Source organism: Lepidochelys olivacea, assembly GCF_965140295.1.
Source record: "Lepidochelys olivacea isolate rLepOli2 genome assembly, chromosome: 2".
NCBI classification, from domain to species: domain Eukaryota; kingdom Metazoa; phylum Chordata; order Testudines; family Cheloniidae; genus Lepidochelys; species Lepidochelys olivacea.
Window position 1 is genome coordinate 270988092 of NC_140412.1, and position 15173 is coordinate 271003264.

Consider the following 15173-nt stretch of genomic DNA (forward strand, 5'->3'; position numbering starts at 1 on the left):
CTGCACAGCGGCCGAGTCTCCCTCAGGGCCTGTCTCCGGGGGACTCACTGCCTGGAGCTTGTGGGAACATGGGGGGAGCTGCAGGCCCTGAGGGCCAGTCTAGGGGGCAGTGAGGCCGCGTGCCTCACCCTGGAGGCAGAGTGGGACCCCCAGGGGGGCTGGCCCAGTGAAGGGGCCTCCCAGAGACCGTTCCAAAGCCTCAGCCCTGTAGGTCTGTGACGGGGCAGGGCTGGAAGGTGGCTGGGTGGGACAGGGCTGGGCTGGAAGGTGGGTGGCTCAGATGGGAGTGGGGCTGGAAAGAACCTGGGTCGGACGGGGGTGGGGCTGGAGGGGGCCTGGGTTACACAGGGGTGGGGCCAGCCCCCCGCGCCCATGGCAGGGCTGGAATCGCCCCAGGGCCAGCGCGGTCGTTACCTCCTCAGAGCCGGAGCCGGAGCCGAAGATGAGCAGGTCGAAGGGGATGGCGGCCACCATGTCGATGAGGAACCAGCCCTTGAAGTAGTGGATGGCGATGCGGGCCGGGTGGCTCACCACCTCCTCGTTGGAGTTGACGTAGGTGGTGCGGAAGTTGATGAGGATGTCAATGAGGAACATGATGTCCACCAGCAGGTCCACCACGGTGAGCGGGCTGCAGGAGTAGCCGCACTCATGCCGCGTGGGCTCCTCCTTCTCGTTGAGCAGGAAGGCGGCCGAGTAGGGCGTGAAGACGGCCGTGTAGATGACCAGCAGCAGGATGAGCCAGTCCCACACCGCCTTGAAGGGGCTGTAGTGCAGGATGGTCCATTTGTGGATGCGCGGCGCCTGCAGCTTGTACTCCGGGAGCACGTCGGCGCCAAGGGACAGGACCTGCGGGGACACACGGGGCTGGGAGCCAGGCAACGAGCCTGCTAGGCAGGGCCATGGCATCGCGCGGCATGGCCACAGCCCGGCGCCCAGCATGCAGTGCTCCCGCCTGCCCGAGACCCCGCCCACTCCCCGAACACCATGCCACCCGCTTGGCCCCCGCCCGCTCCTTGAGCCCAGCGCCCAGCATGCAATGCTCCCGCCTGCCAGAGACCCCGCCCGCTCCCTGAACAACACACTGCCCACTTGGCGTCCGCCCGCTCCTTCAGCCCAGCGCCCAGCATGCAATGCTCCCGCCTGCCCAAGACCCCGCCCGCTCCCCGAACACCACGCCACCCGCTTGGCCCCTGCCCCCGCTCCTTGAGCCCAGCGCCCAGCATGCAATGCTCCCGCCTGCCCGAGACCCCGCCCGCTCCCCGAACACCACGCCCCCCGCTTGGCCCCCGCCCGCTCCTTGAGCCCAGTGCCCAGCATGCAATGCTCCCGCCTGCCCGAGACCCCGCCCACTCCCCGAACACCACGCCATCCGCTTGGCCCCCGCCCGCTCCTTCAGCCCAGCGCCCAGCATGCAATGCTCCCGCCTGCCCAAGACCCCGCCCGCTCCCCGAACACCACGCCACCCGCTTGGCCCCTGCCCCCGCTCCTTGAGCCCAGCGCCCAGCATGCAATGCTCCCGCCTGCCCGAGACCCCGCCCGCTCCCCGAACACCACGCCCCCCGCTTGGCCCCCGCCCGCTCCTTGAGCCCAGTGCCCAGCATGCAATGCTCCCGCCTGCCCGAGACCCCGCCCACTCCCCGAACACCACGCCATCCGCTTGGCCCCCGCCCGCTCCTTCAGCCCAGCGCCCAGCATGCAATGCTCCTGCCTGCCCGAGACCCCGCCCGCTCCCCAAACACCACGCTGCCCACTTGGCCCCCGCCCGCTCCCCGAGCACAGTCCCTCCCCGCTGGGCCCCCCGCTCACTCCCCGAGCACAGCGCCCCCTCCCCGCTGAGCCCCCCGCTCACTCCCCGAGCATGGTACCCGCTGCTGAGCTGATCTCCCCACCCTGTTCCCTGCAGTATGGCGCCCCCTGCTGAGCCCCTCACTCCCTTTGGCCCAGTGCCTCTTACTGTGGCCAGCACTGATTGAGAGGGGCTGGTGCCCCCAGGCCTGGTGTCTGCATCCCGGGACTGTCCTTTGCTACCCCCCATCTAAGAGCTGTCCCCAGTGCAGAGTGGGAGTAGGGCCAGTGCTGAGGACCCACAGACAGCTGGCCCTGCACCTCTCGGGCACCACAGCAGCACATCAGCTGTGTCTGGGGTGTGGGGGTGCTGGCCACACACACTGGGCCCCTGTGCAGGAGCATGGGGGGCTTCCAGTGTGCCAGGACCATTCAGTCGGAAGCAGCTGCACTGCCGAGCTGTGACGTTATTGACATGAACTGGGACCATATAGATCACTGTTGCAACCTAGGTCCTGTCGTGGCACCAAATCTTATATAAAGGGGGTCAAATGAGGTGTCTCACACAAGGTGATGGTTGGCTGGTTAGGATGATGCTGTCTATATGTGGGTATCATTTTTGTAGTTAAAGTTATGAACATTGGCTCTATCCTGCCTGTAGTTCAAACGTGTGCTGTGCTTCTGGGTGACACCCCAGACAAGTTGGTGTCAGCTCTGCCCAGCCTGCTGGATGGCCCATTAAGGACCATCAGCTACACAACTGACCCACTGAGAGAAGGCAGACACGCCTGGGGACTCAGCCAGGTGTGCAGGGCCCTGCCTATGGACAGAACTTTGGGGTGTTTCCAGGCCATGGGATGGGCAGCTTGTCCTTGGGACAAAGGAAGCAGAGACAACATGGCAAGAGACTATAAACAGCTGCTGCAGCTCCTCCATGTGGTCTTCAATCCTGCTTCTTACCTCTGGAGGGACTTGGCTACACTGAAGCTCTGAACCAAGGACTGAAAGACCCATCCCAGCTGTGGATGGACTCCAGAGACTTGATTTGAACCTGCAGTTTATTCCATCACTTCTACAAGCCTGAACCAAGAACTTTGCCATGACTGTATGTCATTGATTCCATTGAACCCATTCTAGCTCTCATCTCCATCTTTTTCCTTTTATGAATAAACCTTTAGATTTTAGATTCTAAAGGATTGGCAACAGTGTGATTTGTGGGTAAGATCTGACTTGTGTATTGACCGGGGCCTGGGGCTTGGTCCTTTGGGATCGAGGGAATCTTTTTTCTTTTACTGGGGGGTTGGTTTTCATAACCATTCGTCCCCATAACGAGTGACACTGGTGGTGATACTGGGAAACTGGGAGTGGTTGAGTCATTATGCAAGGTAACCTATTTCCCCTTGTTCTTGTTAAACCCTGGATTTGTGCTGGAAATGGCCCACCTTGATTATCATACATATTGTAAGGAGAGTGATCACTTTAGATAAGCTATTACCAGCAGGAGAGTGGGGTGGGGGGAGAGAAAACCTTTTGAAGTGATAAACACCCATTTTTTCATGGTCTGTGTGTATAAAAACATCCTCACTGTATTTTCCACTTTATGCATCCGATGAAGTGAGCTATAGCTCATGAAAGTTTACGCTCAAATAAATTGGTTAGTCTCTGAAGTGCCACAAGTCCTCTTTTTCCTTTTGCGAATACAGACTAACACGGCTGCTACTCTGAAACCTGTTGGAAGATGGGAGACTGGGATAGATGGACCCTTGGTCTGACTCAATATAGCCGTTCTTACATAAAAATAAGAACTAGAAAGTTGAGTACAGAAACTCCCCAAGATAAAGACCTCTTGAGATAGCGAAGATGTGAATAACGTCCTGGGCAAATACTGCATTTTAAAATCTTGGCCTACTAGGAAACGTATTTATATAAGTTTCCCAGTCACAAATCTGGAGTGAAGTCACTAGAACATAGTCCAATGCCCTGGCCGCTGTTGTTCGCTGTGCCACCGTTCGCTCTACCGCTCTGTCCCCAATGGCCCTGCCCCGTCACCTTCTGCTGCCACCTGCCACGTGACCGCTGCGAGTCGGTCTCTCGCGGTTCTCGGGGGGAACCTCGCTGCTAGTGCAGGCTGGGCCGTGTCCTCCACAGAAACACTGTCCCGCAGCAGGGGTCACTTAACAGAACAAAAGACTCTCTGTGGAGCCTAACCAGCTCTCCCTCTAAACAGGAGAGGGGGCAGGTCAGATAGTGCCTGTGACTCTTAGGCAGGGCCCACCCCACCAAGCAAAACCCCTCTGTCTCTCCACTGGGATCTGGCATCCAACCCCCTGCTTGGGGAGTAACGTTCGGCTGAGGGTGACTGGGGCTTAGTTTGTAAGGAAAGAGGTGCCGGGGCTCACGCAAGTTTGTTACTTTCACAACTGATGAGACAAGCCCAGAGGTCCCCGGGCTCTGAACGGCTGAGCCTGGAGGTGCCGGGGCTCAGCCCTGGCACAAATTAAGCACGGAGGGAGACCCCCTCATTCAGTCAGGCTAAGCCCTCTACTCCTACAATGAGGAGAACAACATTTCATGACCCCCACATTTAATACTTCAGTGATTTGTAACCCAACACCAGCCAAAAACGATCCCTTGGGCGATGCAGCTCTGTCTGCTGGATACTTCATGTCAATACAGTCTGGTCCTGAAGCCTCCCCCCACCCCAGCTCATCACGAGCTGCCAGGGCAGAGCTCAGTCAAACCTGGCCTACAAATCATACATTTAAATGATAAGGTTGGCCAATATCCCAGACACCAATGCGCCGACATTGTCGGCAAAAACAACAGCTGTGGGAGGGGGGCAGGCTTTGTCCAAACGTTTCAAACCCACGGTCCTTTCTCACACACCGTATCTGCTTTTACAGTGTGTATTGATGTTTCAATTTCAAGTCAAATCTCCAACCAACGACTAAATTGGCAGCACTGCATGGAAGGGGGCGGGGGAAGGGGGTTGTGGAAATTCAGGGGGGTAGGGAAATCCCTGCCCCAGGTACAATGGCTGGAGAGCGCTGGTGCTGGTCGGGCGGATGCACTGGGGTGTCGTGTTGGTTACTGGGCGCTGTCTCTTTAAGGATGGATGGGGCGGGGCAGGGTGGGGCAGACTTTGCAGGAGGCAGGGTGGAGGATTGTCCCTGGGGCAGGAGGTCCCCCACTGGGGGGCCCCAATGGGCAGAACTCCATTCCACACAGCAGCCCCCCGCCCCCCGTGTTCCTGGCCTCAGGGCAGCACTGGGGGACTCTGCCCACGAGCCAGCGTCCCTGCGCTGCGCAAGGGAGGCACCTGGCAGAGGGCACCAGCCAGCCAGGTCACCCCACGGGCCCCCCGACAAGCGTGTGTGCTGGCCAGGGGGGCTGCCCTGCACAGAGATGGGGCTGCCACAGGCCAGGCCTCCCAGCGCTGGGGACACGGCCTGACGCCAGACACGAGGGCTACACGCAATGAGGGTCCATCTGCAAATCGGCTCGTTATCGAATTTCCATAAACATCACACCCTGGCTCCTCAACACCAGCGGATTGGCTCCTGAGATGCCGACGGTCAGACCCCTCCCTGCAGGAACGGCGGCGCCGGGGTCCCCCAGCTACAGTGCTGCACCCCTCCCCCGGGCACTCGCCCACCCCGCAGCATCAACACCGCACCCCTCCCCCGGGCCTTTGCCCACTGGAAGGGCATAACGAGTGGGGTCCTGCAGGGATCGGTTCTGGATACGTTTCCATTCAATATCTTCATCACTGATTTAGATAACGGCATAGAGAGTATACTTATCAAGTGTGCGGATGATACCAAGCTGGGAGGGGGTGCAAGTGCTTTGCAGGACAGGGTTAAAATTCAAAAGGATCTGGACAAACTGGAGAAATGGTCTGAAGTAAATGGGATGAAATTCAGTAAAGACAAATGCAAAGCCCTCCACTTAGGAAGGAACAATCAGTTGCACACATACACAATGGGGAATGACGGCCTAGGAAGGAGTCCTGTGGAAAGGGATCTGGGGTCATAGTGGATCACAAGCTAAATATGAGTCAACGGTGTAACAAACATCCTTCTGGGCTGTATGAGCAGGAGTGTTGTAAGCAAGACACGAGAAGTAATTCTTCCGCTCTGCTCCGCGCTGATTAGGCCTCAACTGGAGTATTGTGTCCAGTTCCTGGCCCCACATTTCAGGAAAGATGTGGAAAGTCCAAAGAGCCACAAAACGGATGAAAGGTCTAGGAAACATGACCTGTGCGGGAAGATTGAGAACACTGGGTCTGTTTGGTCTGGAGCAGAGAAGACTGGGAGGGGACATGAGAACAGTTTTCAAGTACATAAAATGTTGTTACAAGGAGGAAGGAGAAAAATTGTTTTTCTTAACCTCTGAGGACAGGACAAGACGTAATGGGCTTAAATTGCAGCCAGGGCGGTTTAGGTTGGACATTAGGAAAAACCTCCGACCTGTCAGGGTGGTTAGGCAGGGGAATAAATTGCCCAGGGCGGTTGTGGAGTCCCTGTCACTGGAGGGTTTTAAGAGCAGGTTGGACAAACCCCTGTCAGGGACGGTCTAGATAACACTTAGTCCTGCCACGAGTGCAGGGGACTGGACTAGGTGACCTCGTGAAGTCCCTTCCAGTCCTATGATGCCCCAATGCCATGGAGACGAAGGTCCAGAGAGTAGGTGACACCCACACCAATGCGTGTCAGCCTGCCCTGAGAGCAAAGAGTTCCCTCCCCCTCACTGGCTGTCACTGCAGCACACAGGGGAAACTGAGGCACAGAAGGCCTCCTACAAATATTGCCCACTACTTCCATGTCACACTGGACACAGCAGAGAGCTGGCCCTTGGGAACTCGGGAAGTGCAGTCACTGGCTGGCCTGGCGGAGTCATGGGGAGCTGGCTGGCGCGGCTGCCCAAGCCACGGTGGGGTCTGGGAAGGAGACACGGGCTCTTTCTGGCACCGATGTCGGGCTCTGCACCAAAGAAGGCCTCGTAGCCAGTTCCATCAGCTGCTGGGATCCCAGGTCTCTCACCACCCGCGTTCCCCTGCTCACAGCCCTGCCAGGGAGAGCCCTGGACCCTCTCCAGGGACAGAGCCCAGCACCTATGGGGCACTACTGGGAACAGCCCCCCCGACGGATGGGGTGCGAGGCCTGGGCAGGCCCTCCACTGGACATACGGGCTGCTGGGGCCAGGCCAGGAACGGGGCCCAGCACAAGTGGGGCACTGCTGGGAACAGCCCCGCCCCACCCCCGACCCGAGGGACAGTGTATAAGTCCTGGGCAGGCCCTCCACCGGGCACATGGGCTGCCATGACTAGGCCAGCGATGGGGCTGCCGCCAGGACCAGGGACTAGTTACCCCCAGCTCCCGGGAAAACGAGATCAAGGCATTCAGCCCCACAGCACGCACCACGTCTACCCTGGGCGGGGAGCAGCAGCCGAGGGGTGCCAGCAGGCACCACCCTTGTACAGCCAGGGGAGGGGCACTAGAGCCGCATCTCTGAGTACTGCCAGGCAAAACCCTCTGGCTTCTGAGCTGGGCGCATACATCTATGGGGAAGCCACTTCGGGCCCCAGGTACGTCTCTCCCCCCTCCCACCCCCCCCCGTGTGACACTGCGACCCACCCCCGGGGACTCGCCCTGTGCCGCCATGATGCTGCCCTCCGGGCCCGGGTACACACCCCGACCCGCCGTGACCCTGCCCCTGCCCCTGGGTACATGCCCCATGCTGCCGTAGTGGTGACCAGCTCCCTTGGCAGTGGGGGTGGGGGCAGGCTGGGGTCCATCAGGGCTGCGGGGGTGGGCGGGACGTGCCGCGGGGCGGTGACCAGCCTGCTTGGCTGGCCAGGACCCATCTTACCGGTCTGTGTTTGGGCCGCAGTCCCCTGCTCCCAGCAGCAGCCAGCGCTCGACCCGAGGTGGCTCATGGCCTGGCACTGCGCAGTGTGCCCCCGAGTTGGGGCCTGTGTAGGGCGGGTGGTGCGGCTGCATGTCTTGCCAACCTGCTGTCCGGGGCCAGAAGAGCCATGCCAGCTGCCAGGGTGAGAGGCGTTCGCTGCCCACTGGCTCTGGGACGCCCCAGCAGCTGCTCCCATACGTCCCCTGGCTCAGGTCCCTCCCCGCTCGCCGCATGGGGATTAGCTGTGCTGGCAGCTGGGGCCCCGCGGCTATAAATAAGAGTCCCGAGAGACATGGGGAGGGGCCACGGCCCAGAGACACCTCCCCTGGCCACGCCCTAATGCACAGGTGAATGACCAGTTGCTGCAGGCGCTCAAGGGGTGCCCTGGCTCTGTACGGCCAGGGGTGTCTCAGGCCCGGCAGCCAACGGCACGGGGCAGAGAGCCCAGGGCAGGGCTCACTCCTGCAGCAGGCTGGGGGCAGGCTGAGGGCGCTGTGCCCATTTCTGCTCCCCTGCTGGGAGGTGCTGGCTGGCCCCGGGACTCGCCCCGCGCCCTGGTCCCCGGTCCCTGGCCTGCCTGTGGCTCTTTGGGGCAGCCGCCAGGGAAGGCACAAAGCCACTGGACTGCTGGCAGCTCTAGTCAAGCCAGGGAGAGCTGCAGGGGTTCCCCACACCCCCCCCGCAGCAAGGCCTTGTGGGTAGGGCTGCTCCCCAGGGCTCTCAACCCCCTGCCCCAGGCTCTGCATCCCTGTAATGGCCAGAGCAGACCTGGCCCAGCCCCACCCAGCTCCGCTGGCTCCTCGCTTGGGCCCCTCCCCAGGAGGTCTGGGCAGAGGAGGGTCCCCTCTGTGCCAAGTGCGCGACCCATGGGATTCCAGACTCCGAGCTCTGGACAGGACCCTCCTCTGAGCTGAGAATTAACCCCGCTCTGGCCGCCCCACAGACAAACCCTCTCCCCCTCCCCCGGGATTCCAGCCACCGCGAGCCCCCTGCTAATCCAAATCCCGGAGACCCTGGGCCCATCCCTGCCCTAGAACAGATCCTCCCCCCGGCCTGGCGCACTCGGGGATCAGAGACGCTCTCCCCCTGAGACCCCAGCTGGCAAACCTGCCCCCGAGAAGCAAGGGCTGCCCAGCGCCCCCGGGGAACACGGAGCCAGCCAGGGCCCGGTGGCCGAGTGATCCCGGCACGAAGCTTTGCACTGCCGCGTGGTCTCTGCACCGGAACACACACGGCAGGATACAGGGCCCGCAATGGAAACAGGGCCCAGCACAGGGAGACACGGCTAGGCAGAGGGGGCAGGGCTCGATCAAGGGTGTGAGGAGAGACGGGGCCTGCCTCCCAGGTCAGCAAACGGATTTCAGGCCGGCGGACTGTTCCTCCCACCTCACTCGGTCTCCCACAGAGCCCAGGGCAGTGACCCATGCCCAGTGGCCTGTGATGGATGCTAGATGGGTGGGATCTGAGTTACTACAGAGAATTCTTTCCTGGGTGTCTGGCTGGTGAGTCTTGTCCACATGCTCAGGGTTCAGCTGATCGCCATATTTGGGGTCAGGAAGGAATTTTCCCCAGGGCAGATTGGAAGAGGCCCTGGGGGTTTTTCCCCTTCCTCTGTAGCATGGGGCACAGGTCACTCGCTGGAGGATTCCCTGCTCCTTGACGTCTTTGAACCATGAGTTGAGGACGTCAATGGCTCAGACATAGGTTAGGGGATTGTTACAGGAGCGGGTGGGTGGGATTCGGTGGCCTGCGCTGCGCAGGAGGTTGGACTAGACTTAAAGTCTGAGTCTGTGAGTCTGAGTCCTGCATCCGGCCTGGCCAGGTGGCTGAGCTAGAGCAGGGCTGTCAGAGACGTGCTGTCACGGAGCGGGGGGACCAGTGCCCTGCACCCCCCGCCCCCCCGCCTGCGATTCTCCCTGACTCTCAGCCAGCCAGGAACACAGGTGGTTTATTAGACGACAGAAACATGGTCTAACACAGAGCTTGTAGGTGCAGAGAACAGGACCCCTCAGCTGGGTCCATTTTGGGGAGCAGGGAGCCCAGACCTCGGTTCTGGGCCTCCCTCCGTTTCCCCAGCCAGCACCAAACGCAAACCCCCTCCAGCCGTCTCCCCCAGCCACAGCCCTGGCTCCTCCAGCCTTTGTCCAGTTTTGGCCAGAGGGTATCACCTGGTCCCAGCCCCCTCCTGGGCCCAGGTTACAGGCTCAGGTCACACACCCTGATATCCCACCACCATCCAGCACCAATGCAGCCGGGACCAGTAAAACTCCCACATCACATCCCCAGGTCAACACTCCCCACCCCTCACACACACCCAGCCTGGAGTCACTGGCCCTGCGTGCCAGACACCCGCCCCCGCCCAGTCAGTCGTTCCAAAGGGGCTGACCATCCCCAGGGAAAACTGGCTCCTTATTCCCAGCCAGGGCAGGTCTGGTTCAGCTCCAGCCAGCGGCTCTCATCCGGGCCCTGCCTACTGGACCCAAGGGCTGTCTGCCGCAGAGCCCCCTCCCCTGCACAGATCGGGCTCCGGGCACCGCCAACCCCTCCCTGCACAGACTGGGCTCTGGGCACCTGCAGACGGCACTCACGGCACCGCGGACCCCTCCCCTGCACGGACTGGGCTCCTGTGACCATGTGACGCAGCAGGGAGGCGGGAGTGTTGACCTGGGAATGTGCCCTGGGGATGGGAGACCTGAGAGCCTGTCACCTGAGCCAGGAGGGGGAGGGGGAGGTAACACCTCTGCCCAGGAATGTGAAGACAGGCTGCAGGAGGGAGCCTGCTGGGGGCGGGGGTTAGTTTCATTTTGGGGCTGGGTGGAGGAACACAGGGAACCCTAGGGCTGGGGTCTAAGCTCCCTGCTCCCCCAGAAGGACGTGATTGAGGGGTCCTGGTTGGACCCACAAGCTCTGTTGTGGACTGTGTTCCTGTTGTCCAATAAACCTTCTGTTTTACTGGCTGGCTGAGAGTCTCAGTGGATCCCAGGAAGAGGGGTGCAGGGCCTGGGCTCCCCCACACTCCGTGACAACTGGTGGCAGCAGTGGGATGTACTGCACCCCGTGGACGGCGCTTCCTGCAGTAAGTGACTGGGGAGCAGTAAAACGAAGGGGGATTGACGGGGACCAGGCGTGCTGAAGATTCAAAGAGAGACGGTTTCAGGGGGCGTTTAACCCCTGGGAGTGTGTGACCAGACAGAAGGACTTTTGCAGTAACTGGGTCCCCCGGGGATCGCAGCGAGCGGTCCCAGGGGCGGAAGAGTCTGCAGCTCGACCCTGGCAAAGAGGTGGTGACCTCAAGAAGGACTGGCACACTAAGGGCTTTTCCTGGAAACCGTGGGAAGCTGCCCGGCCTGCGAGTGGCCAGCAGGGAGATGTACGCTAAATGCCTGAAGAGCGACCTGGTGGAGCTGTGCAGGCAGAGGGGGCTGCGCATCGGGAGGTCCACCAAGGAACAGCTGATTGCCCAATTGGAGGAGAGGGATCGCTTGGATGACCCGATCCCTGTTCATGAGGGAAGCCGCCCAGTGGACGCAGCCTGGGCCCTGGGGCCTGACCGGGCTGGGAGGGGTCAGACTGCTGCCCAGGACATCCTGAGACCCTTCCTACCTAGGCCTGGGGGAGGGGTTGGGGGAAGCCCGGCGAATACCGGGGTCACCCCGGCAGCCAGCAGGGGATCCTCCCGGCGGAGCTCCCCATCCCTGGAGCGGATGCAGCTGGAATGGGAGAGGGAGATGAAAATGAGGGAGCTGGAGGATCATGAAAAACGTCAACATGAGGAGAAACAACGTCAACATGAGCAGGAGGAGAAGGAGAGGGAACGTCAGGAGAAGGAGAAACAAAGACAGCATGAACTGGAGCTGGCCAGGCTGAGGAGCAGTGGGGCCCCAGCTGCGGTGAGTGAGGGGGGACCCAAGACTGCAAGGAGCTTTGATAAATGCTTCCTGGCCCAGCGGAAGGAGTGGGAGGACATAGCTTCCTGACGGCCTTTGAGAATGCCTGCGAGATGCACAGGGTTGACCCTGCAGACAGGCTCCAGTTCCTCACCCCCTTACTGGACCCCAAAGCCATGGAGGTGTACAGCCGAATGACAGGGGCAGAGGCAGGGGACTATGAACTGTTCAAACAGGCCCGACTCCGTGAGTTTGGGCTGACCCAAATGTACCGGAGATGTACCGGAGAAGGTTCCGGAGTCAGCGTAAAACGCCTGAGGTCACCTACCTACAACTGGTCAACCGGATGCAGGGGTATGCCCGCAAGTGGACAGCTGGGGCCCGAGCTAAAGGGGACCTGCTTGACCTAATTGTACTGGAGCAACTGTATGATCAGTGCCCTTCCGACCTGAGGCTGTGGCTGGTGGACAAAAAGCTAGAGAACCCCCAGCACGCAGGGCAGCTGGCCGACGAGTTTGTGAACAGTCGGTCACGGGGTAGCCGGGAGGAGCCCCAAAAGAACAGGCCCCCCCCGATGCAGAGAGAGAGTCACCATGGGGCCTCCCAGCGGGGAAATAGGGAGAACCCCCTCCAAAGGGGAACGTCTGGCGTCGGGCCCCTCCGACCCGCTCGAGGGGACCAACGTGACCTGAGCTGCTATCACTGTGGCCAGAGAGGCCACGTACGGACCCAGTGCCCCGGGCTCAGGGACAGACGGAACAGACCCAACCTACCCAGGGTTAACTGGGTAGGGACTCAGCTGGACGAGGGGCAGACGACCCAGGCAAGGGGGGCTGCCAGTCTACCACCTGCTCAGGAGGGAAGAGTACCGCAGGCCAGCTCCGCCAGAGGGCTGGAGGCTCTGGACTCAGGGTGCTTGGTTTACAGGGTGGGCGCGGGGCTGTCCCTCCGGAGAGAGTGCCTTGTTCCCCCGGAGGTGGATGGGAGGAAGGTCAGTGGATACTGGGATACGGGCGCGGAGGTGACGCTGGCCCGGCCCGAGGTGGTGGCCCCAGATCGGGTGGTGCCCAACACCTACCTGACCCTGACAGGGGTGGGCGGGACCCCATTTAAGGTGCCCATGAAAAGGGTACACCTGAAATGGGGGGCCAAGGAGGGCCCCAAGGACGTGGGGGTGCACCACCATTTGCTCACTGAGGTTTTGATGGGGGGAGACCTAGAGGACTGGCCAAGCAACCCCCAGACCGCCCTGGTTGTGACCTGTAGCCAGAGCCAGTGAGGGGCACTGCGCCCTGACCTTCGGGAGGGTACCACACCGGAGGTGCAGGACCCTACCCTGGTGGGGAGGGAGCGCCGAGGGGCACGGCTCAGAGAGGCGGAGGCCTCAGACCTGGCCACTGAGGGGGAACCGGGCCCCATCCCTTCCCCAGCCGCTGAGTTCCAGGCCGAGTTGAGGAAAGATCCCTCCTTGCGGAAGCTCAGGGACCTGGCCGACCTCGGTGTGGTACGGACCATGAGGAGAGGCTGCCAGGAGAGGTTCCTGTGGGAGAAGGGGTTCCTGTACCGAGAATGGGCTCCCTCAGGGGAAGTGGAGTCCTGTGGGATCAGGAGGCAGCTGGTGGTCCCCCAGAAGTATCGCTGCAAGCTACTGTACCTGGCCCATGACATCCCCCTCGCAGGGCACCAGGGAATCCGGCGCACCCGGCAGAGGTTGCTACAGAACTTTTACTGGCCCGGGGTCTTTACCACGGTCCAGCAGTATTGCCGATCCTGCGACCCCTGTCAGAGGGTGGGGAAGGCCCGGGACAAGGGGAAAGCGGCTTTGAGACCTTTGCCCATCATAGAGGAGACTTTCCAGAAGGTGGCTATGGACATCGTGGGGCCTCTCAGCAAGATGACTCGGTCGGGGAAGAAATACATTCTGGTGGTGGTAGATTTCGCCACCCGCTACCCCGAGGCAGTGCCCTTAGCTTCCATTGAAGCAGACACCGTGGCCGATGCGCTCCTGACCATTTTCAGCCGAGTGGGGTTCCCCAAGGAAGTCTTGACAGACCAAGGATCCAACTTCATGTCGGCCCTGCTCCGGTGCTTGTGGGGAAATGTGGGGTCCGGCACGACTGGGCCTCAGCTTATCACCCCCAGTCCAATGGGCTGGTGGAGAGGTTTAACGGGACGCTAAAGATGATGCTGAAAACCTTTATGAACCAGCACCCGCAGGATTGGGACAAGTACTTACCTCACCTGCTGTTCGCATACAGGGAGGTGCCCCAGGAGTCTACCGGATTTTCGCCTTCAAACTGTTATATGGAAGGAGGCTCTGGTCAGTGGCCCCGTTCTGGCAAACCCAGACTTTGACAAGCCCTTTGTGGTGTTCACCGACGCCTCAGACAGGGGGCTGGGGGCAGTGTTAACGCAGGAGGATGAAAAGGGGGAGAGACACCCCATCGTGTACCTGAGCAAGAAGTTGCTACCCCGGGAGCAACACTACGTGGCCATCGAGAAGGAGTGCCTGGCCATGGTGTGGGCCCTCAAGAAACTAGAGCCCTATCTCTTCGGGCGACACTTCACCGTCTACACCGATCACTCTCCCCTGACCTGGCTGCACCCGATGAAAGGAGCCAACGCCAAACTCCTGAGGGGGAGCCTGCTCCTGCAGGATTACGACATGGACGTGGTCCACGTGAAGGGAAGGGCCAACCTGATAGCGGATGCGCTGTCCCGGAGAGGGGGCCCCGAACTTCCCCAGGTCACTGGTCTCAGTGACCCCGCTCAGTTCAGTCTCGAAGGGGGGAGAGATGTGAGGATGTGACTCAGCAGGGAGGGGGGAGTGTTGACCTGGGAATGTGCCCTGGGGATGGGAGACCTGAGAGCCTGTCACCTGAGCCAGGAGGGGGAGGGGGAGGTAACACCTCTGCCCGGGAATGTGAAGACAGGCTGCAGGAGAGAGCCTGCTGGGGGCGGGGGGTTAGTTTCATTTTGGGGCTGGGTGGAGGAACACAGGGAATCCCAGGGCTGGGGTCTAAGCTCCCTGCTCCCCCAGAAGGACTTGACTGAGGGGTCCTGGTTGTATCCACAAGCTCTGTTTTGGACTGTGTTCCTGTTGTCCAATAAACCTTCTGTTTTACTGGCTGGCTGAGAGTCTCAGTGAATCCCAGGAAGAGGGGTGCAGGGCCTGGACTCCCCCACACTCCGTGACAGCTCCGGGCACCGCCAACCCCTCCCCTGCACAGACCGGGCTCCGGGCACCGCCAACCCCTCCCCTGCACAGACCGGGCTCTGGGTACCGCCAACCCCTCCCCTGCACGGACTGGGCTCCGGGCACCTGCAGACGGCGCTCACGACACTGCCGACCCCTCCCCTGCACAGACCGGGCTCTGGGCACCGCCAACCCCTCCCCTGCACGGACTGGGCTCTGGGTACCGCCAACCCCTCCCCTGCACGGACTGGGCTCCGGGCACCTGCAGACGGCGCTCACGACACTGCCGACCCCTCCCCTGCACAGACCGGGCTCCGGGCACCGCCAACCCCTCCCCTGCACAGACCGGGCTCTGGGCACCTGTAGACGGCGCTTATGGCACCGCCGACCCCTCT

At 61.2% G+C, this 15173-nt stretch overlaps 1 protein-coding gene across 14 annotated transcripts in view; it reads right to left on the reverse strand.

The window, feature by feature from the left end:
- KCNH2 (potassium voltage-gated channel subfamily H member 2) overlaps positions 1–15173 on the reverse strand; it is a 105558-nt gene that overhangs the window by 19324 nt on the left and 71061 nt on the right. For 11 of the 14 annotated variants that reach the window (XM_084620856.1, XM_084620860.1, XM_084620857.1 and 8 more), the window contains one exon: positions 415–864. In XM_084620856.1, the coding sequence (XP_084476982.1) occupies positions 415–864 (450 nt within the window). The remainder of the gene's footprint in view (positions 1–414; positions 865–15173) is intronic. The other 3 variants (XM_084620853.1, XM_084620859.1, XM_084620849.1) reach the window with 1 other exon arrangement.